General features: G+C 38.7%; 1 protein-coding gene across 12 annotated transcripts in view; it reads left to right on the forward strand.

Moving 5' to 3' along the window:
• Window positions 1-25,213, forward strand: part of Pals2 (protein associated with LIN7 2, MAGUK p55 family member) — a 108,738-nt gene that overhangs the window by 52,481 nt on the left and 31,044 nt on the right. For 10 of the 12 annotated variants that reach the window (XM_076566771.1, XM_076566775.1, XM_076566773.1 and 7 more), the window contains 3 exons: window positions 1,915-2,033; window positions 17,229-17,381; window positions 24,482-24,634. In XM_076566771.1, coding sequence (XP_076422886.1) covers window positions 1,917-2,033; window positions 17,229-17,381; window positions 24,482-24,634 — 423 coding nt within the window. In that variant the 5' untranslated portion in view covers window positions 1,915-1,916. Of the gene's footprint in view, window positions 1-13; window positions 151-1,914; window positions 2,034-17,228; window positions 17,382-24,481; window positions 24,635-25,213 lie in introns of those variants that run through there. The other 2 variants (XM_076566776.1, XM_076566772.1) reach the window with 2 other exon arrangements.

Raw genomic sequence — 25,213 nt, forward strand, 5'->3', positions numbered from 1 at the left:
GCCTCAATGGGGGTGAGAATTTCCAGATCAAAGCTGGAATGGCTACCCACTACATCTTGATGTTTGTGTTTTGTTAAAATGAAAATAATTGTGATTGAATAGCTGCAGTATTAGTTTATTTTTAAAGAAATATCAAAATGAGCTAAAATGGTAAAATTTAGGAATGTGATATCTATTGAGAACAGGAGTTTGTGTTAACATTTTATATATGTTTAATTGACCCAGCACGGTTTTATATGACTAGTTGTCCAGTTGTTAGGGGGAAGAGCTTTCTTTTATTGACAGTCTTGTAACACTGGCCGATAATCTATGGATTTACTTCTGGAGTTTAACTATTTCTGTATTTGTACTAGTGCCACACAGTTGTGATTGCTGTAGCTTTTGGACAGGTTTTGATTGTACTCAGGGCCTAAGCACAGGATGTCCTTCCATTTATTGAGGACTTTATTCATTCTTTAATGTTTTGTGAGGTTTTTATATAAATATTCATTTTTAGGGGTTGTGTGTGCGTGTGTGTGTGTGTGTGTGTGTGTGTGTGTGTGTGTGTGTGTGTGTGATTGCATGTGCATGTGCATGTGCATGTGTGGCGGTCAGAAGACAACTGGAAAGAATTGATTCTCTCCCACCACATATGTACAGGGATTGAACTCTGGTCATCAGGTTTGCTGGCATGCCTTTACTTGCCATCTAAGAGTCCCTCCCTCAGTTTACTACTTCTGTAAATGTGTTTGTTGTGTATTAGGATTTCCATATGTAAGAACTTATCATTTTAAAGGAAATAGTCACATTTAACCCCTTTCCTGGATGCTCTGGGTTTCTTTTTCTTATCTAATCGCCTGGTTAGAAACACTGCTGGTTTTACAGTAATGGGGAAGCCAGTTTGCCTTGGTCCCTTCTAACATGGAGTGCTTTCCATTAAGGATGGTGTTAACTTCATATTTTTATAGATGTGAGAAATGCTGTACTGGGTAAGGAATTTGTATTTTAAGTTTTGTTAATGCTTTTAGGAGGAGGAGAGGGGTTTGTGAGTGTTTTGTTTTTTCACATGAAATGTTTTGGATTTTGTCAAACACTTTCTTGTGCATCTGTTTCAAATGCCCTTGGGTTCTGTTCTATAATATTGATGGACTTTCATATAGTGCATTCTTGGGATAATTTATTTATATTTGACATTTATGTACAATCCTTTCTATATATTTCTAGTTTACTTAGCTAGTATTTTATCTTTACATCTATATTTCTAAGTGATATTAGCTGTAATTTTCTTAAGAGTGAACTTGTCTGGGCTTAGAACCAAAGTACCTAGTTTCAGAGAATGAACTAACAAGAGTGCTCTTGCCTTTAATCCCAGCACTCTGGAGGCAGAGGCAGGAGGATTTCTTGAGTTCCAGGCCATCCAGAGCTACGTAGTGAAAACTTCTCTCAGCTTCCTCACCCCACCCCACAAAGCAGAGTGTTCTTATGTTATTTGAAAAGTTTGTCAAGTTTTAGTTTTAATTCTGTTTTTAAATGTTTGGTGGAATTTACCAGTGATCTGATTTTGGGCTTACGGGAATTTTTTTTGTGTGTGTTTTATTAATTTAATCTTTATGCTTTGTATAAGTCTTCAGATTTTTCATTTCCTCTTAGGTAGTATCTTCAAAATTTGGGGGGGGAGCTAATGAGTTTTAAGTATGTGTTTATTAAGTGTAGTCCTATAAAATCAAAACCATATATAAACATTGATCCAGTTCATGGGATCAATGTGAAACTCAGTTTTTAACAATTTATTTTTTTAAATAAGATTTTTCAAAAGAGTTTTGCTAATTTCTTTTTATTTGTATGGCTTTATACTCTTACTCTATAATGGTCTGGAATTTGAGTGTTCTTTTATTTATGTATTCACTAATTTTTATTTGGCTTTTGTCTCATCAGAAATGCAGCAAGTGTTGGAAAACCTAACGGAGCTGCCCACATCTACAGGAGCAGAAGAAATAGACCTAATTTTTCTCAAGGGGATTATGGAGAATCCTATTGTGAAATCACTTGCTAAGGTATACTAGTTTATTCATAAGATTACTGAAGGAATTTGAAAATGATTTTTATGGAAGTCTTTTCAGTGATCACCATTTTGGAATTTAGTTGATACACCTTTTTGCATAGTTAGCCAATAACACGTCTCATGATGAAATGTTAATGTATGCAAAGGTAAGGTTTACTTGCCTTTTCTATTCTGCTCTTAGAAAATGGGGTGACTCTTAGCTTTTGACCAGTACCTTATAGCTAGACAAGTCATAACAGCACAGGGCTGACCTGGAGCCTGGGAAAGGGATTTTGATTCTGTCTTCACTTTCAACCAGCAAGGTGTTATTGTTTTTTTTAAACATTGTAACTTAATACCTGTTTACTTAATTAACTTATACCTGTTAATTTGAATCTTTAATGACTTTTTTTAGTTCTTGTATTTAATTTTATTTTTGAAATTTTAGATTTTTCTTTTGTAACCCTCATATTTTAGATGTGTTTTCTTAATCAACTCTGGAGCAAACTTTATTAACTCACTTAATACACACATGCTTTTTTACAGACATATTTGTAGTTCTGTTTTATTTCACTTAAAATTTCTGAATAATACTTATTTGAACATCCAAGGAAGCTCAGTATATTTCTTGCTTGTTTCACACCCTGCCGGCTCACACCTTAGAGTTGACTGTTCCAGGGGGCTTTTGCTTTTAGAAAACCATTCTGATGGTCTTCTAGCCCCTCTTTCATGGATCCACCTTCTCCCTTTTGTTTTTCATTGTACTACTAGAATGCTGATCTCACCTAGGTGGGTTTTTTGTTTTTTATCTCTTGTGTTTTAAGGCTTCTGAAAACCATTTTTCCTTTTCCATTGGTGAATACTGAGTTAATGTGGCTCATTCATCACAGTTACTCAAGATGAGCTCGTGTAGTAAAAACACATTTTCATAATTGTATATATTTAATATTGCTGTATTTTCATAATATAAAGGATAGTATTTACTTTCATATTCTGACTTCTTGTCCTATACCTTACCAGCTTGTGTTGAGGTACAGCTTCAGGGCCTGTGGAAGTAAAGAGGAGGAGCTATTTAAGCCCATACTAAAAATGGATTGCCTTGAACTCCTGTTGGTACTCTTGTTTTACTCTTTCCTTATCTTATACTGTTGGTTGTTACTTTTATTGTCTCTGAATCACTTTTGTCCCTCCTCTCATGTTTAATTTAAGACTTTTATGTAGAGTTAGAAATTTTAATAACATGTAAGACATTTTACAGTATGCTTGTAGTTTCCTAAGGTCTTTAAAATACACTAGAGTAAATAATAAGGATAAGGGTTAAGGGTTAGGACAGGTATTCTATGGGAGCCCACAAAGGTTTCCTAGTGAGATCCGAGCTTGCTTTACACAACAGGGCTGCATAAGGGGATGGATTGACCACATGCATGGTTACCAGGTCTTTGGAAGGGTCTGCACTTGTTTGTGCTAGGGGGCGGTCTTTTGCTCCACCCCTTGGCATTTCTATAAATAGCCCTTTAGAAGATACAGAAGGGGCTGCTGGGCTTTGACCCAGGCCCTCCTGAGGCTATCCTGTGTTTCTATCTGTCTCTCCCCTCCATATTTCTATCTAAATATTTCTCACTTCTCCCTACTTAAGAGTACCCTGGGGGGAAAGTGGGAGCTGGTCTCCCACAGTATTCTAACCTTGTCTTTTAAGTTCTGTGCTCTATTTATTCTAACGTGGAGTGATTTGTGTGTATTTATTCCCAACAACTTCTATGAGTGAAAAATGGATTGGTTTGTGCAACCTATGACAGACTTTCAGGGGATCACCAGATCACCATTCTTAGCAGTTGAAATAGTTGGTTTACTTTGGAACACATGAGGAGCAACTGTACTCCTTTTGATTAAAAGTAAAGGCTGGGCAGATAACTCTGGGTAAAGTGCTGTGCAAGTGTGAGTACCTGATTGCAAACCTTCCAAACCCACCTAAAGCCTGGCAGTAGCTCTGTGTGTGTGTGTGTGTGTGTGTGTGTGTGTGTGTGTGTGTGTGTGTTTGTGTGTGTGTTTAAGAAGCAGGAGAGAGAGAGAGAGAGAGAGAGAGAGAGAGAGAGAGAGAGAGAGAGAGACTTTGTTTCAAATAAGGTGGAAGGCTGATACCCAAATTGGTCTCTTCACCTGCTCTGTGGCACAGTGGGTATATGTACTTGCTTCGTTGCTCTCTCATATCCCTCCCCCTCTAGTGTCTCTCTCTTACACACACACACACACAACATAGGTTCACAAAATATGGGGGAAAAACATAATGGATCAATGATATTCAACATTGACGCAGATTTTTAATAAAAGCAGTGGTAAATACTCATATAGCCTAAAGAATTTGTAGAGTGAAGGGGGAATTTCTGCTTCTAAGTAAGTCACAGCAGTCCATTTCTCTCATTGCAACAATAAAAATGGAAGAGAGGAGCTAGACATGCTGAGGGGCAGGATTATGTGACTGATACTCAGCAGAAAACAGCAGAAGTGGTACTGTGAATTTCCCTTTCAGCAGAATTTGTCAGTAAGAACTTGAACATGGCATTAGCCCATCTTAACAGACAAGAGAAAAAGAGAAGACGTAAAATACTGACACTAGAAAATCTGAATCAAATCCAATTGACATTTTAACACTCAAGTAGAGTATTTGAAATGATCTCATTTGATGGGTTTAAGTATTAGAAGACTAGATACAGAAGGAGAGAATCGGTAAATCTGGAAATAGATCAACAGAAAGACTCCAGATAAAATTCATAGAGAGTCCAACCAAAATATAGAATAGTGAATGTTCTTGTGTGTGAGATGCACACACAAGCTCTAATACGTGTGTATTTTCCATCCCAGACAAGAACAGGGAGAGAAAGTAGAAATGGTTTAAAGTGTGCTAATCGGAAAGTTGATGAGTGTTAGGTCTCAGAACATTGACAGATGGCTGACTGAGGTGCCTGTTTGACACATCAGAGTGGACGCTGGCTCCCAGGTTCTCCAGCATCCCCAGCCTCATAAGTGCAGAGTCCTTCTGGCTGGCGTGCCCTGCCATCTACCCAACACCTCTCCGGCCCTTGAGCTGCCCTTTCTCCAGCATCTCAGCCGCATAAGTACAGAGTCCTTCTGGCTGGCACACCCTGTCATCTACCCAACACCCCTCCGGCCCTTGAGCTGCTCTTTCTCCAGCGTCTCTTCCCATGTAACTCGCCATTTTGGCTCCCTGGCCTCTTGACTCCTGGTCCCCTCTCCTGTCCTCTCTCCTTCTTCCTCTCCTGCTCTTCCTGTGCATCCCCACACCCAACATGACCTGGTTCAGTCTGATGACCTGGTTCATTCTGGACCCTTCTACATGCCTCTGGCTGTTCTCTCCCTCATATCTGCAATAAACCTCCGCAACAATACCTTGGAGCAGTCATGTCCTCATTTTCGTTCAGTGAGTAATATAAACTGACAGATTCAAGAAGTTAGGTGAGAAATGAAAAGAAAACATCTAAATCTTGAAATTTAAATACAAAGTAAAATTTATAAAGATGAGAGAAGAAAGACAATTAGGAAAACATGGGTAATAATAAAACAGGAATTCTGAAATTCCTAATGAGGAATTGAGATCTTTTTTTCTGATAACAAAAAGGAAACACCAACAACTTTGCGTTCCTTTCCAGCAAAAACAACCTTCAAATACTAAATAAGATACTTTTTTTCCAGGCAAAGAAAATGAATCTTTATTCTACAAAAAAATACAAGAGAAAGTTCTTCTGACAGAATGACAAAGGAAAGGGACCGTTTGTGGATAAACTTTTAAGATGAAGTACTGCTGTATAACATACATACTGCACATGTGTACGTGTGCATATAATAGCTTCAAAAGAGGAAGGACTTAGGTGTACTGGCCACACCTAGAAAAGCAGTACACCCGGAAAAGCAGAGTCAAAATCATCTTTAGGAAAATCCTCAAATTGTTAGAAGTTAAATGCTATCTCTTAGTTAGGGTTTCTATTGCTGTGATAAAACACTGACCAAAAGTAATGGGGAGGAAAGGGTTTATCTCATCTTACACTTCAACAGTCCATCACTGAAGGAAGTTAGGACGGGGACTTGGAGGCAGGAATTGAAGCAGAAGCCATGGAAGACTGCTACTTACTGGCTTGTTGCTCCTGGCTTGCTTAGCCTGCTTTCTTACTGCAGTACCACTTGCCCAGTGGTAGCGCCTCCCCAAGTGGGCTGGCCCCACCACGTCAATCCATCAAGGAAATACCTCACATGCTTGCCTCCAGGCCAGCCTTATGGAGGCATTTTCTCAGTGAGATGCCTTTCTCCCAGATGACTCTAGCTTGTGTCATGTTGACAATAGACTAATAAGGTTGGCTGTTAAAGAACCACGAGTGAAGGGGGAAATCACAAACAAAATATTTTGAACTGAGTGAAGAAATGCAAATGATGACAAAACTTAAATTGTGCTACAAAGCAAAACTTAAAGCAAATACCTGTGTTAGAAAATAGCAATACCAAGTGAGCAAATATAACCAAGATGTACAGAAAGAAGTGGGCAGTAAAAATGTGGCATAAAAAGATAGACAAAAATGTCCCAACTTAGGATAATATATTAGTCAAGTCGATAGACCTCCAACTAAAGAAAAATTACTCAAGGGTTTAAAAAAAAAGGGGACACCACAGCAAATTCACAGACATTGTTGCAAGGATAAAAAGAAATGTATGACCTGGAGCTGGAGAGATGGTTCAACAGTTAGGAGCAGTGTCTGCTCTTCTAGAGGATCCAGGTTTGAGTCCCAACACATAGATCATGGCTTCCAACATTCTGTAACTCCAGTTCCAGGGCATCCAGTGCCTTCTTCTGGCTTCCTGGGGCATGAGGCATGCATGTGGTACACAGACATATATGTAGACAAAATACCCACACATATAAAGTAAACATTCATCTTTTTTTTTTTTTTTTTTTTGGTTTTTCAAGATGGTTTCTCTGTGTAGCCCTGGCTGTCCTGAACTCACTCTGTAGACCACGCTGGGAGATCCACCCTGCCTCTGCCTTCTAAGTGCTGGGTTTAAAGGCAGGTACCACCACCACTGAGCTTAACATTTCTTTTTAATTGTAAACAATTTTGTGACCATGACTGTGACAACTTAAGTGTAACTTAATTTCTTGAAAGGAGTCTCATGTAAGAGATAACTTCAGTAGCTCTGTATCTAGTTTTCAAACTTGGATGTTTGAAATTTAAAACCATTGTACAAAAGGAGCTTCAAATATTTACCACAAATTCTACCACACATTTAATGAAGAAATAATACTAATTTTACATAAAGACCTTCCCCCATTCTGTGAGTTTTCTTGTTCAATCAGTTGTTTCCTTAGCTGTATAGATACTTTTTAGTTTTATGAGATCCCAGTTGACTGTTGGCCTTAACCCCTGTGCAGATGAAGTCCTGTTCAGAAAGTTCTTTACTACACCTATATCTTGTAGGGTACTGCCCATGTTTTCCTTTTGGATTTTCGGGGTTTCAGGTTTCAAATGGAAGTCTTGGATCTAGTTTTTTTGTGAGGTGAGAGATACGGTCCTTTTTCGTGCCTTTGCATGTGGCCATCCAGTTTCCCCAGCACCATTTGTTGAAGAAGCTGTCTTTTTTCCATATCACATTTTCTGCCTTATTGTCAAAGATCAGATGGCTATAGTTATGAGAACTTAGGTTGGGTTTTTTTATTTTATTCCATTGGTCTGTATGTCTGTTTTTGTGCCAGTACCATATTGTTTTTAATCACTGTTGCTCTATACTATGTCTTAAAGTCTGAACTAGCAAGCCCTCCAGCATTCTTTTTGCTCAGGATTACTTTGGCTATATGGGGTCTTTTCTGATTCCATGCAAATTTTGGTTTAGTTTGTTTTTTCCCTGTGTTTGTGAAGACTGTTGTGGGTATTTTAATTGAGATTGAATTGAATCTGTAAATGACTCTTAATAGAATGGTCATTTCACAACATAAATTCTACCATTCCATGAGCATGGGATGTCTTTCCATCCTCTAGAATCTTTCTTCAGAGATTTGAAGTTTTCTTTGTAGAGTCCTTTTAACCTCACTGGTTAGGTTTATTTCTTGATATTTTATTGGCTTTGATGCTATTGTAAATGGGAGTGTGTCTGTGGTCTCTTTTTGAGTTTGCTGTTGGTAAAGAAAAGCTACTGATTGTTATAAGTTGATTTTGTACCCTGCCATTTTGCTGAATTGTTAATTGTTTCCAGAAGTTTTCTGGTGAAATTTTGGGCATCTCTTAGGTATAATATCATCCATATGCAAATAGAACTAATTTCACTTCGTATTTTCATATTTGTACACTTTAATTTCCTTCTCTTGCCTTATTGCTCTGGCTGTTGCTTGCAGCACTATATTGAAAAGGAGTGCTTTTACTATGTTGAGGTATTTTTCCCTCCAATCCTCCTCTGTCTAGGACTTTTTATCATTAAGGCATGTTGGATTTTGTCAAAGGCCTTTTCTGGTTCTATTGAGGTGATCAGTGATTTTTGTCTTTTAAGTTCAATTTTATGATTTCTTACATATATTGACGTTAAGTGTGTTGACCCGACTCTGCATTGATCTTTTTGCTTTTTTGGTATGTGCTTGTAACTCAGTATGCTAATATTTATTGAGGGTTTTGTATCTTCATCAGAGATACTGCTATGTGGTTTTGTTTTTTTGTTGTGTCTTTATCTGGTTTGGGTATTAGAGCAATACTAGCCTCATAAACAAGTTTGGGAGTGTTCCTTCTGTTTTCTTTTCTCTCTCTCTTTCTCTCTCTCTCTCTCTCTCTCTCTCTCTCTCTCTCTCCTTTTTAAGAGTTTAAGAAGGATTAGTTACAGTTCTTTCAATTCTGGTAAATTCTGAATATAACACCAGTAGCATAGACACTGAGATCAACATTTAATAAATAGGAACTTCTGAAACCAAGAAGCTTTTGTAAGGCAAAGGACATAGTCAATAAGACAAAACAACAGCCTGCAGAATGGGAAAAGATCTTCACCAACCCCACATCTGACAGAGGACTGATCTCCAAATTATACAAAGAACTCAAGGAACTAGACATCAAAATACCAAATAATCCAATTAAAAAATAGGGTACTGATCTAAACAGAGAATTCTCAACAGAAGAATCCCAAATGGCTGAAAGACATTTAAAGAATTGCTCAACATCCTTAGTCATCAGGGATATGCACATCAAAATGACTCTGAGACACCATCTTACACCTGTCAGAATGGCTAAGATCAAAAACACTGAAGACAGCTTATGTTGGAGAGGATGTGGAGCAAGGGGAACACTCTTCCACTGCAAACTTGGGAGTGCAGACCTGTGCAGCCACTCTGGAAATCAGTGTAGTGGTTTCTCAGAAAATCGGCAGTCAAATCTATCTCAAGACCCAGCAATACCACTCTTGGGCATATACCCAAAGGATGACTGATCATACCACAAGGACACTTGCTCAGCTGTGTTCAGAGCAGCATTATTCATAATAGCCAGAACTTGGAAACAACCTAGATGCCCCTCAACCAAAGAATGGATAAAGAAAATGTGGTACCAGCCAGACAGTGGTACACACCTTTAACCCCAGCACTCAGAAGGCAGAGACAGGCGGATCTCTGTGAGTTTGAGGCCAGCCTGGTCTACAGAGTGAGTTCCAGGAAAGGCTCCAAAGCTACACAGAGAAACCCTGTCTAAAGCGCCCACTTTTTTTAATGGAATTTTTTTTGGGGGGTGGGGTGGAGCATGCTTGGGTCCCTTGCAGTTATGTATGAATTTTAGAATTAGTCGGTCAGTTGCTACAAAGAAGTCACTGTGTTTCCAATAGCTATTACAGTGTTTCCAATAGCTATTACAATGAATAACATTTGGGAACTTAAAAGTTGCAAGCTGAGAGTTACTGTCATCTGTACTGGCTAGTTTTATGTCAACTTGATACAAGCTAGAGTCATCTGATAGGAGGTAACCTCAATTTAGAAAATGCCTCCATAAGGTCAGGCTGTAGGCAAGCCTGTATAGGGCATTTTTTTAATTAGTGATTAATGGGAGAGGACCCAGCCCATTGTGGATGGAGATTCCTCTAGGCTGGTAGTCTTGGGTCCTATAAGAAAGCAGGCTGATATGCCAGGCGGTGGTGGCGCACGCCTTTAATCCCAGCACTCGGGAGGCAGAGACAGGCGGATCTCTGTGAGTTCGAGGCCAGCCTGGGCTACCAAGTGAACTCCAGGAAAGGCGCAAAGCTACGCAGAGAAACCCTGTCTCGAAAAACCAAAAAAAAAAAAAAAAAAAGAAAGAAAGAAAAGAAAAGAAAGCAGGCTGAGCAAGGCATGGGAAGCAAGCCAGTAAGCAGCACTTCTCCATGGCCTCTATATCAGCTCCTGCCTCCAGGTTCCTGCCCTGTTAAATTTCGGCCTTGGCTTCTCTCAGAAGACTAGGACTCAGGTTATGTAAACAAAACAACCCCTTTCCTCCCCAAGTTGCTTTTGGTCATGGTGTTTAATCAAAGCAATAGTAACCTTAACTAATACACCATCTAACTGTTAAAACTTGTTATCTGGTTTACATTTGAATCTTTTAGTTTCTTTTAACAGTGTTTTATAGATTTGTAAGTTTTCCATTTGTTTTTTGAAAAGTACTCAAATGTTTTATTTTTGGTGCTATTATGAATGTTTTCTAAAATTTCATTTTCAGATTTCCCTCCTGGCATACAGAAACAGTTGATATTGCATATTGATCTCTTATTCTGCAACCTTGTTAAACTTGTAGATTTGAATTATTTTTTAAGGTAGCCCCTTTGGGTTTTGTAAATATGAGACAATGTCATATGTGGGTAAAAGTAGCTTTGCCTCCCCCCCCATTCTGAATATCTTTTGTCCCATAACTTATTGCCCTGACTAGAACACTTCAGTACAAGTACTGAACAGAAGCAAGTGTTCACCGTTATTGTTTGTGAATCTTAATGGGAAGCATCGAGTCTCTCACTAACAAATATAATGGAGTTGTAGACCTATGTTGTGTATGATTCTGTATCACCACCTCAAGGCATCTGTATTCAGTACGAAGTTAATGCCATGTTCCTCTATATGATCATTTTGGTATATTTTTATATGGCCTTTGTTATAAATTAGGCTATTAATATATAATCATGCTATGTCTCATTTTGTTCATAGTTACATTTTTAGGACAAATTCTTAGAAAAATCTCTTAATTTTGTATGATTTAATTAAATTGCTCATGTGTGTTCTCACTAGAAAAATGTATGAGAATGTCTTTTTCCTACTTTCTCACAAACGTGGTCTATTACCAAGGGATATTGACAATTTAATGAGAAGAAAAGGAATATTTTTGTATAGTTTTTATTTCTATATCTTTTCATTTGTTTAGAAGTTTTAATTTCCCTACCTGTGAATTTCTTGTTCATATTCTTTTTATTATTATTATTTTATTTTACAATACCATTCAGTTCTACATAACAGCCACAGATTCCCTTGTTCTCCCCCTTCCTGCCCTCCTCTCCTTCCCCGCAGTCCACCCCCCATTCCCATCTCCTCCAGAGCAAGGCCTCCCCCAAGGACTGAGATCGACCTGATAGACTCAGTCCAGGCAGGTCCAGTCCCCTCCTCCCAGATTGAGTCAAGCGTCCCTGCATAAGTCCCAGGTTTCAAACAGCTAACTCATGCAATGAGCACAGGACCTGGTACCACTGCCTAGATGCCTCCCAAACAGATCAAGCCAATCAACTGTCTCACCTATTCAGAGGGCCTGATCTAGTTGGGGGTCCCTCAACCTTTGGTTCATAGTTCATGTGTTTCCATTCGTTTGTCTATTTGTCCCTGTGCTTCATCCAACCTTGGTCTCAACAATTCTCGCTCATATAAACCCTCCTCTTTCTCACTAATTAGACTCCCGGCGCTCCACCCGGGGCCTAGCCCTGGATGTCTGCATCCAGATTCCTCAGTCCTTGGATGGGGTTTCTGGCACAACTATTAGGGTGTTTGGCCATTCCATCATCAGAGTAGGTCAGTCCCGCTGTCTCTTGGCCATTGCCAGCAGTCTTTTGTGGAGGTATCTTTGTGGATTTCTGTGAGCCTCTTTAGCACTTTGTTTCTTCCTTTTCTCATGTGGTCTTCATTTACCATGGTCTCCTATTCCTTGTTCTCCCTCTCTGTTCTTGATCCAGCTGGGATCTCCCGCTCTCTTTCCCTCGACCTTCACCCTTCATTGCTCCTACTCATGTCCAGGTTGTTCATGTAGATCTCAGCCATTTCTCCATCATTGGGCGATCCTTGTGTCTTTCTTGGGGTCCTATTTTCCAGGTAGCCTCACTGGTGATGTGAGTAGCAGTCCAGTCATCCTTGTTCCACATCTAGTATCCTCCTATGAGTGAGTACATACCATATTTGTCTTTCTGAGTCTGGGTTACCTCACTCAGGATGATTTTTTCTAGATCCATCCATTTGCCTGCAAACCTCATGATGTCATTGTTTTTCTCTGCTGAGTAGTATTCCATTGTGTACATGTGCCACAATTTATTTATCCATTCTTCAGTTGATGGGCATTTAGGTTGTTTACAGGTTTTGGCTATTACAAACAATGGCTGAAAGACATTTAAGGAATTGCTCAACATTCCTAATCATCAGGGAAATGCAAATCAAAACAACTCTGAGATACCACCTTACACCTGTCAGAATGGCTAAGATCAAAAAAACTGAAGATACTTTATGCTGGAGAGGATGTGGAGCTAGGGGAACTCTCCTCCACTGCTGGTGGGAATGCAAGCTTGTACAACCACTTTGGAAATCAATATGGCGCTTTCTTAGAAAATTGGGAATCAATCTCCCCCAAGATCCAGCTATACCACTCTTGGGCATATACCCAAGAAATGCTCAATCATACCACAAGAGCACTTGCTCAGCTATGTTCATATCAGCATTGTTTCTTGTTCATATTCTTAATTAGTTGGTTCATTGGTTTGTAAAAGGCCTTTATATAAAGAGAAATTATCCTTTTGCCTGTAATAGGACTTGCGTCTTGATTCTAGTTTTTGTGTCTGACGTTGCTGATTCTTGATTAGAAGTGCTTAAATGTTTACATAGTTACATAAAGTTACACACTTGCATGTGTGTTGCAGCTTGATTTTGTGTCATATGTTGTTTCCAACCCTAATATGACAAGATACCTACATGTTTTTCCTGAACACTATTAAAGCCAGACTTTTTTTTATATCTTGCTTCTCTCTTAAAAAGAAAAAATGGCAAATTCCATTCTGTAATTAATAGCATCTATCTTTGTGGCTCTGATTCTGTTGCTATCATAGCATTTGTACTGATATGCTCTGTGATATAACTTAGCTAACAAAGTTTAAGCTCCATTTGGATAGTGAGATGATTTCTAAAAAGTCCTTTTCTATTAGAGAGTTCCATTCTAGCTAGTATAGTCCTCCTCTTTTGTTTGAATCCAGGTTCTTTGCGTTTGATGTCACGTATGCACAGCAGGAAAGGAACATAGCTCTATGTTCTTGTTTCCATGCTCATTCAAGTTCTTATTTGGGGGTCTTTGTAGACTTGTCTGACTTTTGGGATTTAAGATCTAATAAGGAATGACTACATACTTAGCCCTGCTGTAAGAAAATAGAAACAAAAAGTTTATGTATGAGCCTTGCTCTTTAAAGGTCAAAGCAAGGTCACAGACATTAAGTAACACTGCTACCTTACTAATGCTATTATTATTAGAAACAGTATTGGTTACTTAAATTTTTTTTTCTGCAATTATGCAAGAATAGGACTAGAGTAAATAGCCAGAAGTTCTAGAAGAAATTCTCAGCTTGTTTTTCTAATTTGTACATGCTGACTAAGATCCTCAGAACTGGACTTACAAGAAGGCTAGTCCATATTTGTATCTGATCCTAGACTTCTACATCATCAGCATGGCAAGTTCTTTCCTACTTGTGACAGGTGAAATACTTATTTATTGAGTTCTCCTGGCTTCCTAATAGGGCCGTTTCTTAAAGGAAAAGACTTGTTTAATCAAACATGTGACTCATTTGCCCTTTCAATTTTTTTTTTTTTAATAGAGTCTCACTATATATCCTTGTTGCCTACCTGGAATTTGCTATTGTAGACCAGGCTAGCCTCCCATGGGGGTGTGCTCTACTGCGGCCTTCTCTTAACTGGTTTTTAGGGTTTCCTGTGACCCTGTTAGTTTGATGAATTAAGTTCAAATTGGCACTTCCCTCCTGAAAATTACTAAATAGTAAGTTTTGATGTTAAAGTTAATTAATGGTCTCAAGTTTTTTTCACAGTGCCTTAGAGCTTTAATAACTATATATTACAACTATAGTCCTGTATTTCTGTTCTAGGAGAAAATGAAATTGATCTTAAAAAAAAAATTGAATGGAATCTCATGGCCCCAGTTGGCCTCAGACTCACTATGTAGCTAAGAATGGCCTTGATCTGATCCTCTTGCCTCCACTCTTAAGTGTTTTGGTTACAGGCATGTGTCATATTCCTGGATGTGAACTTGATCTTGAATATATTTCAGAAATTGGTTCTCCATTTTAATCTTACTATAGCCATAATTTCACTAAAACACTTCCTTAAAATTTTTTGTATTTTATATTGAGAGCCTTTATTTCCATAAAACCAATCTGTGATGTGAAGGAACTTTGGGTGTGTTTGGGTTACCTTCAAGTTCCAGCCTCACAGGAGACACTCCCTTGTCTGCCTGTAGTTTTTATCATGTTACCACTTTGCATCACCTAATTTGTAATAAAGGCATGCTTAGAGGAAGGGAGATGTATTATGAATATTCAAGTCAGCAATCATTTCTGTTCTGAAGGCCTGAATTTAAGCAGTCTACACATAGCTTTATATATGTTAATTATGTGACTAACACAGGGGAACATTTAAAACCTGTTCATTTAGTTCTTGAATGTAGTAAACCAGTCATCATCCTGTTGTAGAGAACACAGAACCTTTACAGCTCTTCCTAAGAACAAAATCCTGCAAGGCAGAGGGGCAAGGTAGCCTTTGAAGCAGTGGAGGACCAGACACCTAAGGGAAGGGTTGTGAAAGAAGCAATGGCACACCTGTCCTGGAAGGGCTGGTTCTTACAGCGGCAGGGGAGGAAGCCTTCGGTAAAGGGAGAGCTTCCCCAATCTTACTCTTTGTTGCATTTTCTGGTTTTGTTGTTTTTTTCTTATCGAAGTCAAATAGAATTGTTTATTTAGATTATATTAGGTCGTTTGGCATTTCCCCTTATGTTTAACCAAAGCTGCTGCTTCTTTATCAATCTGTTTCATAACTTCAAAAATGTTTTCTTCTGAGGTCTTTCTGAAAATCTCTTCCAATTAAGAGTTTACTTTGTTGAGTGTGATGACTCAGCCTGCAGTCCCAACTACTCAGGTAGATTCTGAGACAGAAAGATTTCTTGAGCCCACAGATCAAGGTCACTCTAACAACATAGAAACTGTCTCTTAGGGGAAAGGGGACTTTGTCTAATGGGGCGGGGGAAGTACTCTTGTAAATCACCTTGAAAAAAGGCATATGTAAAAAAATTATTATCATTTACAAGTTACAAATGTTGTATTTGGATTCTCAAGCATCTACTCTGATTAATGATCCATACAACATGGAAAACATCAAAGTAATAGGACACTGGAAATAGGGATTTCTATTCAGCATTTGTGAAAATGAATGACAAGAAATCAGTATAAAATCTGTCATCCTACTTGGTCTTCTGAATTAAATCTTAGTAGTTACCTTTTCCCTGTCTTTAGAATTAGTGAGCAACTATTTGTCAAAAGAAAACCTAATGATGGAGCCTGTGTAGTCTTCCTTCTCAATTTGAATTGAGAATCCTGGTTTACTCCTATTATTTAAAAAAGGTTTGCGAAAGAAGACTTTTTTTGGTTGTAAGCCTAGCCTTTAATGGCTGAACCATCTCTCCAGCCCAACTTTTGTTTTTGTTTTTTTTTTAAGGTACATATATGGAAGAGGTTGCCCTCTTAATCAAAGTATGAGACCTCTCAGACCTGCTCAAGAACTGCCTTCTGAAGTTAATATTTTAATGTTTCCATTACTAGCTATTGAACCCAATATGCATTAAGAAAGGACATTACCATTGAGCTATATCCCTAGGCTAGATTTTCAAACATGAAAAATACTAGCTTCAGGGTTCTGGAGTTTCCAAATGATTTTTGTTTTTGTTTGTTGTATGTGTGTATCTGTCTGGATTTTGTTTTCAAGATGGCACCTTTTTGTAGCCCAGGCACTGCCCTCAAACCAGCCTGCCCTCCCAGATTCCCCGGTATTGGGGTTAAAAACACGCCAGTATACCTGACTCACTTCTTTTTAAATGATTTTAAAAAAGAGTAACATGTATGATGGTTATGTTTTTATTTTTTTATCCTTTATTGTTTACTTTAATAAAATATAACAGTATCCAGAGTTCAAGCCTCTGTTAAATATCTAGTTGGTGAGTAGAGTGTAGCATATGCTCTTTACATAGCATCTGGCCTATTCAGTTTTTTTAGCAGTAATTATAAAAATGAGTATTTCATGGTGTTTATGGTAGGAATAAAGACCAAAGTCATTATATTTTATGCTGTATTTATAAAATCCATCTATTGCCTCTGATTAAAATATTAAATATAGCCAGGCGGCAGTGGGACACGCTTTTAATCCCAGCACTCGAGAGGCAGAGCCAGATGGATCTCTGTGAGTTCGAGGCCAGACTGTTCTACAGAGCGAGATCCAGGACAGGCACCAAAATGACACAGAGAAACCCTATCTCGAAAAAAACAATTTTATATATGTATTTTATATATATATACATACATACATATATGTGTGTGTGTGTGTGTGTGTGTGTGTGTGTGTGTGTGTGTGTATCTTGAGTAAATTAGACCTCTAATATCTTTTTCTTATATTTGTGCGTACATGCATGCCAAGGTGCTTGTGGAGGTCAGAAGACAACTTTCAGGGGGCAGTTCTCTCCTGCCATGTGGATCCCAGTGATAGAACTCAGGTCCTCAGGCTTGGCAGCCAGTGCTTTCACCTCACTGACCACCTTGTCTACTCTCTAAGTAATATCTTGTAAAACTAAGAAAAATATAAACCAGTGAAATATTGGTTGGAACAAAACACATCAGCAATATTATGTTAATCTATTTGTTGTCTTTTCAGGCTCATGAGAGGCTTGAAGATTCAAAATTAGAAGCAGTCAGTGACAATAACTTGGAATTAGTAAATGAAATTCTGGAAGATATCAGTCCTCTAATAAGTGTGGATGAAAATGTGGCAGAACTGGTTGGAATACTCAAGGAACCTCACTTCCAGGTAACCTGTCCCTGTCCTCTTCCCACAGTTTTCTTCTTCCACACTGAAGTAATGCAGTGTTGTGTAGGGCCTGTTTTAGAAGTCTGTAAGTCCTAAACTAGGTATTCTTTTGTTTGTTTGTTTTGTGTTTTTCGAGACAGGGTTTCTCTGTGTACTTTTGGTGCCTGTCCTGGAACTCACTCTGTAGACCAGGCTGGCCTCAAACTCATAGAGATTCACCTGGCTCTGCCTCCCAAGTGATGGGATTAAAGGTGTGTACCACTACCGCTGCCGCCTGGTTTAGACTAGGTATTCTAATATCCTGATGTTAAAGGAACGTAAACACACATACATGGCTATGTACATCACAAAAAATGTACAGTGTATGTCACAGAAAGAAATAAGCTTGGCTTTTCTTTTGTGCTGTCAATTAACCCTGACCATCAGAAGACATCCCAGGAATAATTCTCCTCACTTTGACATTGTTGACGACACTTTTTTTTATTTGTTGATTTAGCATTTTTTTGTTCTTTATTATTGGGTGAGGAGCATGTGCATGGTAGATACACAGAGGTCATAGGACACCCTGTGGGAGTCTGTTCTCTCCTTTTACCATGTGGATCCATCCCTAAGATTGAACTCAGGTGGTCAGGGTTGCTGCAGGAGCCTTTACCCTCTGAACCATCTTGATTCCCATTTTTTGTTCATTAATACCACTGTTTCTCATTCCTGCTTTGGCCTATTTTGGACCATTTTTTTTAGTATTGCTACAGTATCTAGGTGAATTCAATGATACCATGATAAAAAAAAGATGACAGGAAGTTTGCTAAGGATAGAAGCTGTTACATAGCGTACTTTGTTCTATAGTTTTAAAAAATAAAAAAAGGTGGGAAATTTTTATTTTAAACCTGTAACAGTTAAGAGTGTATGGTAGTGGAGAATATTAGGAAAGTAACAAGTGACTAGGAACCCCAAAATGCATCTAGCCATGTGTGGCCACTCATGCTAAGACAGACACTGCATTTTAGTAAGGAAAAAAATGCTATTTCATTGGCTAATTCCAAGTTACTCTCACTGAAGAAGAAAGCGTTAATGTTTTCCCTGCAATCTTTGCCCTCAGAATAAGATGGTAACACTCCTTTGCTTTCTTAAGACACTGTTTATGAGGGTCTAAGTGATTGAGTTCATGTAAGGCAGTATAAAGTATTTGAATTTTATCTTGAGGCCAGTGGAGAATCTTGGGGCTATATATATATGTGTGTGTGTATATATATGTGTGTATATGTGTGTGTGTATATATATATATATATATATATAGCCCCAAGATATATATATATATATGTGTGTGTGTGTGTGTGTGTGTATATATATATATATATATATATATATATATATATATATATATATATAAATTTACAACCCTCATCTGTGGGATTCCCATTGCCCTATTTACTGTGGTATTTAGTTGAAGAGACTAAGCTATTATCTTCAGTGTCCCACTTCCTGAGTTTTATCTGGTTGATTTTCTGATAAGTTCTGATTAAAGGGTTGATGATTCACTTCTTAAGTGTGGGGGACCAGCCCCCACTATTATTTATCCCAGGCTTTAGGTCTAAGGATATGAAGAGTAGGTTTTCCCAACCTGGGAAAAACAATATCCATAGCAGACTTGGCAGTTCCAAAGGCCACCAATAACAACAAGAAGCAGCAGCTCCAGAGACTGCCAGCTTCAGAAAATAGCAGCTAGGTGTCCATGGCTGAGACCCATGAGGCATCATCCAAGAGCCAGTGCAAGCTCCAGCAGCCAGAGGGTCTCAGAAGCTGAGACGCTCAAGGCATCAACACTGTGCAGGTGGCAGATGCACGAGGGTCTGCAAGCTTTTTATAAAGAAAGCCATGGTGAAAAATGAACAAGCCAAGCCACGAGAGAGGCTAGGGGCAAGCAGCAGTTTGGAAAGCCCCACAGAGATGGCACTGCAGAAAGGTGAACAGCAAGGTTCTACAGCCTTTAAGACACTACACCTAGAGAAAGACTAACGGCAGAGAGAGCCCAGCCTATATATTCTAAACCTACATTTTTCTGACTAAGTATATGACCTATTTAAACCTACATTCTATAGGACTACTTTATAAACCTTACCCAAGTCTCATTCAAGCCTACATAATGAACTTACATTCTATAGGACTACTCTACAAACACTAAGTCCTACTGAAGCTTTTACATTTCTTATTTAAACTTACATTCTATAGGTTTACTTTATAAACCTTACCTAAGTCTTACTTACATTCTATAGGACTACCTTAGTAAATATACTTCTTATACTACCTTAGCAAATATACTTATTTAAACTTGCATTTACAACCAGCATGGCCATTTATTACTGCATGTCTTAAAGAAATTCTATAGATTTATTCAAACACCTAGAAATTTCTTAATACCTAGAAGAGATTTAGAAAAGATATCTAGGAGAGATTTCTTAATTATTATCACTTTACATATAACAGAACTAACTTAACACTAAAACAAACATCTACAAGATACTTAACAACTAGAAAAGATTTTTTAGCTAAACTATTAACAAGACAAGAAGTAAGCAAATCATTTCTAAAGTTCAGAGTAATTTAGTCAGCTTTGATATTATACTAAAAGTTCTTCCGAAAGTTGGAAACAAGATTTGTCAATGGCTCTTTCAACATTGGGATTTAGTGAGTTCTGTTGTTATGGAGTTGTAACACTTGTTGCTAGGGAGCTGTCACATTCTTGGGACAAAGCCACACCCCAAAGTTGCCTTTCCCACCAAGTTCTTTCAGCCATTCCAGAACCGGCAGAGATGTGCTCTCAGTGGTAAACAGTTTCTAAACAGAGGCTGTCCCCTTACCCAAATTCATAACACCTTCCCTGTGCCATAATTCAAACGTTTCTGTTACAGCAGAAAAGCTACCGTAAATCCTAGTCTTAGCTGAGGGTGAAATTCCCATATTGAACTGCTGTAAAGCTCTTAGCAAAAATTTCTTGTGCAGCTATTAGACCATATAAGGCCCTGTTTCAAACCTTGATACTACATTTCTCAGAAAGCCTTTCAGGTACGCTAGCAAACTTTCCGGTTCCCTTTCCAGGGTTTCGCTTCTGCAGATGGAGATTTTTCTTTCCTAAGCTTGCTTTAGGATGCCTGTGCCACTGTTTAACAGGTATACCTGTCTAATTAGATCTTTTCTCTGACCCAGTTCCTGAGTGGTTTCATGTCCATTTGTCCTCATGCTCAGGCTGGGGCTTATTCTCTGAGGCAAAACCCTTAGGGTTTCACTCTGGGTCAGCGAGGCAAACCAAAAGCATCTGTTTCAGAAGGTTCTTTCTCTGGTAGAAAAGAAAGCTGCTCTCCTGGAGAGCTCTCTGTCCTGTCCCGGCGGCCTGGCTCCTTCCTCAGACAGTGTCTCTGATGCAGCTTGGCTTCCCTACCTTCTTTGTGGCACCACCAGCTTCCTCAAGCTGCTCTGCACTTTCTCATCAGGCCCTTGCCTTGGGGGATTTTCCCACCCAGGTGAAACTAATTTTTCCTTACAGAAACAAAACTGAGAAAGTTCTGAAAGGCTTTCTAGCTTTTTTCTTTTTCCCCCAAGAAAGAGAAAGACCAGCTTTTTCCCAAGACTTCTGTTCTCTAAACTTTTTGGCTTGCACTGCTGATGGAGCAGAGCATTTGTGCTTCCATCCACACCTGCTGCAGGGGAAATTTCTTTCCTCCACTGCTTGGACCTAGGAATCCCTTTTCTACCCGATAGCCTCAAAGAAGAGCTTTTCTCTGCCCATAAAGCTTAAAGAAGATAGATTTCCCCCCCACCCCCCCACCCCCGATTGCATTCATAGCCCCATAGTTAGGCTTATCTTATCCTACTTTACCCCAAGCTTTTTCTTCTCTGTATTCCTAACCCAATATTTCTATTTTCTTCCTTTCTTAAATTTTATAGATAGAAGAGAGAGACACAGAGAGTGAGCGCGTGCTTATAGAGAGAGAGCTAATGCTGCAGCCTTGTGATGATTTCACAGCTGAGAATAAAATACCGTTGCCTTAATTTTTCAGTTGCTTATCGGCATGCCTACACTCGCAACACCCCCTCAATCCTCTCACCAAGTTCTAGGGTTTTTTTATTTTTTTTCTTTGTCTCTGTTCGGGTGCCATCTGTGGGGGACTAGCCCCCACACTTATTTACCCCAGGAACTCTTGAGGAATGAGGGATAAGAGACTTAGTTAGAAATAGAGGGGAGAGAAAAGAGAGAGAAACACAGGATAGACTCGAGTGGGCCTGGATCCTTATCCACTGGCCCAGGTCTGTTTATAACAATGCCAAATGGTGGAGCAAAAGACATCCCCCCCCCCCTTGCTAGTTACAGTCAAGTGTAGACCCTTACAAACACCTGATACTCAGGTTCGTGGTCCCATCAGCTTCCTATGCAGTCCTGCTGGGTACAGCCACTAGGAAATCTAGTGGGCTACAACACTTCAGTGCACTACTTCAAGCTCAAATGCATCTTAAATGATGATGCAAAATGAGCTGACTGTATCAGAAGATGTAGAATACCTGGTTCCTTGTTTAAGAGCTGTGACAGTCTAATCCTTTCTGTGAAACTGTCTTCACTGGGAAGTAATCTAGTGTGTTGTTATTCTTACATTATACAGATACTTTCTTATTTGGGGGTGTATTAATTATTTCTTTTGGGGGTGGGGTCTGGTTATATAGCACGAGCTGGCCTCTAATTTACTATTCTTCTCTCCTACCTTGGCCTCCAGAGTATAAGCACTATCAGAGTATGTCACCACACCAGGCTGACATTATACTGGTGTTATTTCCTAACAACCACTTAACCTCTTGATAAAAACAAGTTAATAATCCTTGCCTAAATCAATATTTTCATTAGGGATTGGAAAATAACAGTTTCCAAATTGTCTCATTGTCTATATGTAAGGTGGCATTGTTCTGTAAACCCAGAGTTTATCTTGAGCTGCCCTACTGGCCTGTAACATTTCCTCTTGGAAAGGTAGCAAAATGATGGGTCTGTTGAAAACATCAGCTTCAAATGATAACAAATGATGCTTTTTAGTCCTTTTATTTGCTAAATAGCTTTTTGGACCTATGAGATTTTTCCCCCTAATTGTGGAGTTGCAATTCTCTGTAATAGTTACTCCTTTTGGCATTTAAATTTTCCTGCCTTTAACCAGGGGTGAGCAGCCTTTTAGTACATGACTCTGGAGCACATGAAAATTCTTGACCAGAGAGATAAAACTGTATTAATAGTGTTTCATGTAGTCACAGGAGCAAAAAGCCCGGCCTCAAAATAGAAGCCTTGGTTAGAACTTTGAATAACTTCCAACTTTATTAGAAAAATCTTTCACTTAGATTTCTAAGTTCTTTCCCATTTTGAAATTTTTTTTAATATTTTTATTTTATAATTAATTTAATTTTACATATCAGCCACAGATTCCCCTGTCCTCCCTCCTCCCGCCCCCTAGCCTCCCACCCCCAAAAATCCACCCCTCCATTCCCACCTCCTCCAAGGCAAGGTCTCCCCTGGGAGTCAGCCAAGCCTGGTAGATTCAGTTGAGGCAGGTCCAGTCCCCTCCTCCCTGCACCAAGGCTAAGCAGAGTGTCACAACATAGGCCCTAGGTTCCAAAAAGCCAGCTCATGCACCAAGGACAGGTCCCGGTCCCACTACCTGGGGGCCTCCTAAACAGTTCAAGTTAATCAACTGTCTCACCTATCCAGAGCACCTGGTCCAGTTCCATGGGGGCTCCTCAGCTATGTGTGTATATGTCTTTGCATGTGTGTTTTGTGTGTGTGCATGTATGCAAAGTCCAGTGGTCAAGTCTGTTTTCCTCAGCTACTTTCCACCTTTTCCTTCCTTCCTTCCTTCCTTCCTTCCTCCCTCCCTCCTCCCTCCCTCCCTCCCTTCTCCCCTCCCTCCCCCTCCCTCTCTTCCTTTTTTTTTTTTTTTTTTGAGATAGTTTGTTACTGGACTTGGAGCTTACCAATTGGCCAATGAGACCTAGAGATACTCTTGTGTCTGTTTCACAGAGCTGGGATTGCAGACATTCACCACTATATCCAACTTTTTATATGAGTACTAAGAATCTGTACACAGTACTTCGTTTGGGAGGCAAGCACCTTACTGACTGAGCTGTCTTCCTAACCCTGTTTTTAAATTGTTTTCCAGTATCTTGCAAATGATTTTATGAAATTATCAGGAATTACCAATTAAGCCAAAACTCAGATTGTTTCTGTCTTGAATGTGTTGATACTTGCTCTCCTCTTCTATTGTAATTTGTTGTGTTTGAACTTATATTCTGCATAGTCAGAAATTTTTTAGTTTAGAGTTATGACAAGTATTGAGTTAAAACTTAACTCCTTTAAGATAATATTTAGTATACAAAAAAGACATTCCTAGACAACTACCTGAGAATCATCCATAGTAACATACATACAATAAGCAGAGAAAGCAAAATGTGTATTTTATCTGGAACCATTTCTGATTCTTTTTTATTTTCAAAACATCTTTTATAGACTAAAACCTTAGTTGGTTTTTAATTAATTGGCAATTTCCTATGAATGATAGAAGTTGCTGATAATTATTTTCTCTTAGACATCTTTTTAGCATACCTTTCATAAATGTAAAAAGTATATCACATTACTAAAATATCAGCATATTGAAACTTAAAGTCTTTGTCACTTGGCTGTTTTTGTACCTTATGAATAGATGATAGAGATTAGTAGTAAAGACTGAAGAGGATGCTGACTCTGTTGATAGGAAATTTGTCACCTCCCTCTACCAGGCTTAGAAACCCAGGTTTGGTTTCTAGTAAACATGACACTTTAAAAATATGAGACTAAATTCTACCCGTCTCTTCAAACCTGAAAACCCGAAGATGATATTGTTTGATGATAATAAAATGATCTAGTTTTGCTTTTCTTCAAACGATTATATATGTATTTGACATAATTCATACTGGGAATTTAATAATGGGTCCTTAGAAACTTTTAGTACTCCACAGTGATAATGAACTAATAAATTATTTTTAGCAACTTGTTCCATCAGTAGCTAATAAGCACAGGCTGTTTTGACTCCTTACAGTCGCTCCTGGAGGCCCATGATATTGTGGCATCAAAGTGTTATGATTCGCCTCCCTCAAGCCCAGAAATGAATAATTCTTCTCTCAATAATCAGTTATTGCCAGTAGATGCCATCCGAATTCTTGGTATTCACAAAAGAGCTGGCGAGCCATTGGTGAGTAGATGAGTCACTGCTTTCTTAGATATTAAATATAGTGCGGCCCAATCTCTGCTCTTGATATACTGTTGAAACTGCTCATGCTTATTTTATCAGTCTTTTTGGCCTTTGTATGAACACACAGCAGATGATCTGTCAGTTATATAGCCTATGAAACGTAATCAGAACGAAACCTTAAGCTGACTTAGAAGCTATAAATATGCCAGTGGGAACAGGAAAACTGTTTCATTTCTTCCCAGCCTTTCAGAAATTACTTCTGTTTGCTTACTAGTGATAACACCAAAACTAGAAAGAAAGTTGTTATTAAAATTTGAAGTATAATGGGACTCTGTAAGTAGTGAAGTTAACTGCTTCTTTTTACATTCTTTATTTGTGATTCCTAAAAACAATGATGTGGCAAACAGGACAAGGTGAGACTCTTTGTTGTTTCCTTGAGCTTCCTTTGTCTATGGAATAGAGCTAGATTTGAAGGGTTAACCCAACTGCATTGGTGTTCTTCTGGTGTCACAGTTGCACTTACTTTATATTGAGACTGGACAAGAAGTAACATGGGAAAAGAATTTACCTACCTGGTTT

Source organism: Peromyscus maniculatus, chromosome 3 (assembly GCF_049852395.1).
Source record: "Peromyscus maniculatus bairdii isolate BWxNUB_F1_BW_parent chromosome 3, HU_Pman_BW_mat_3.1, whole genome shotgun sequence".
NCBI lineage: Eukaryota > Metazoa > Chordata > Mammalia > Rodentia > Cricetidae > Peromyscus > Peromyscus maniculatus.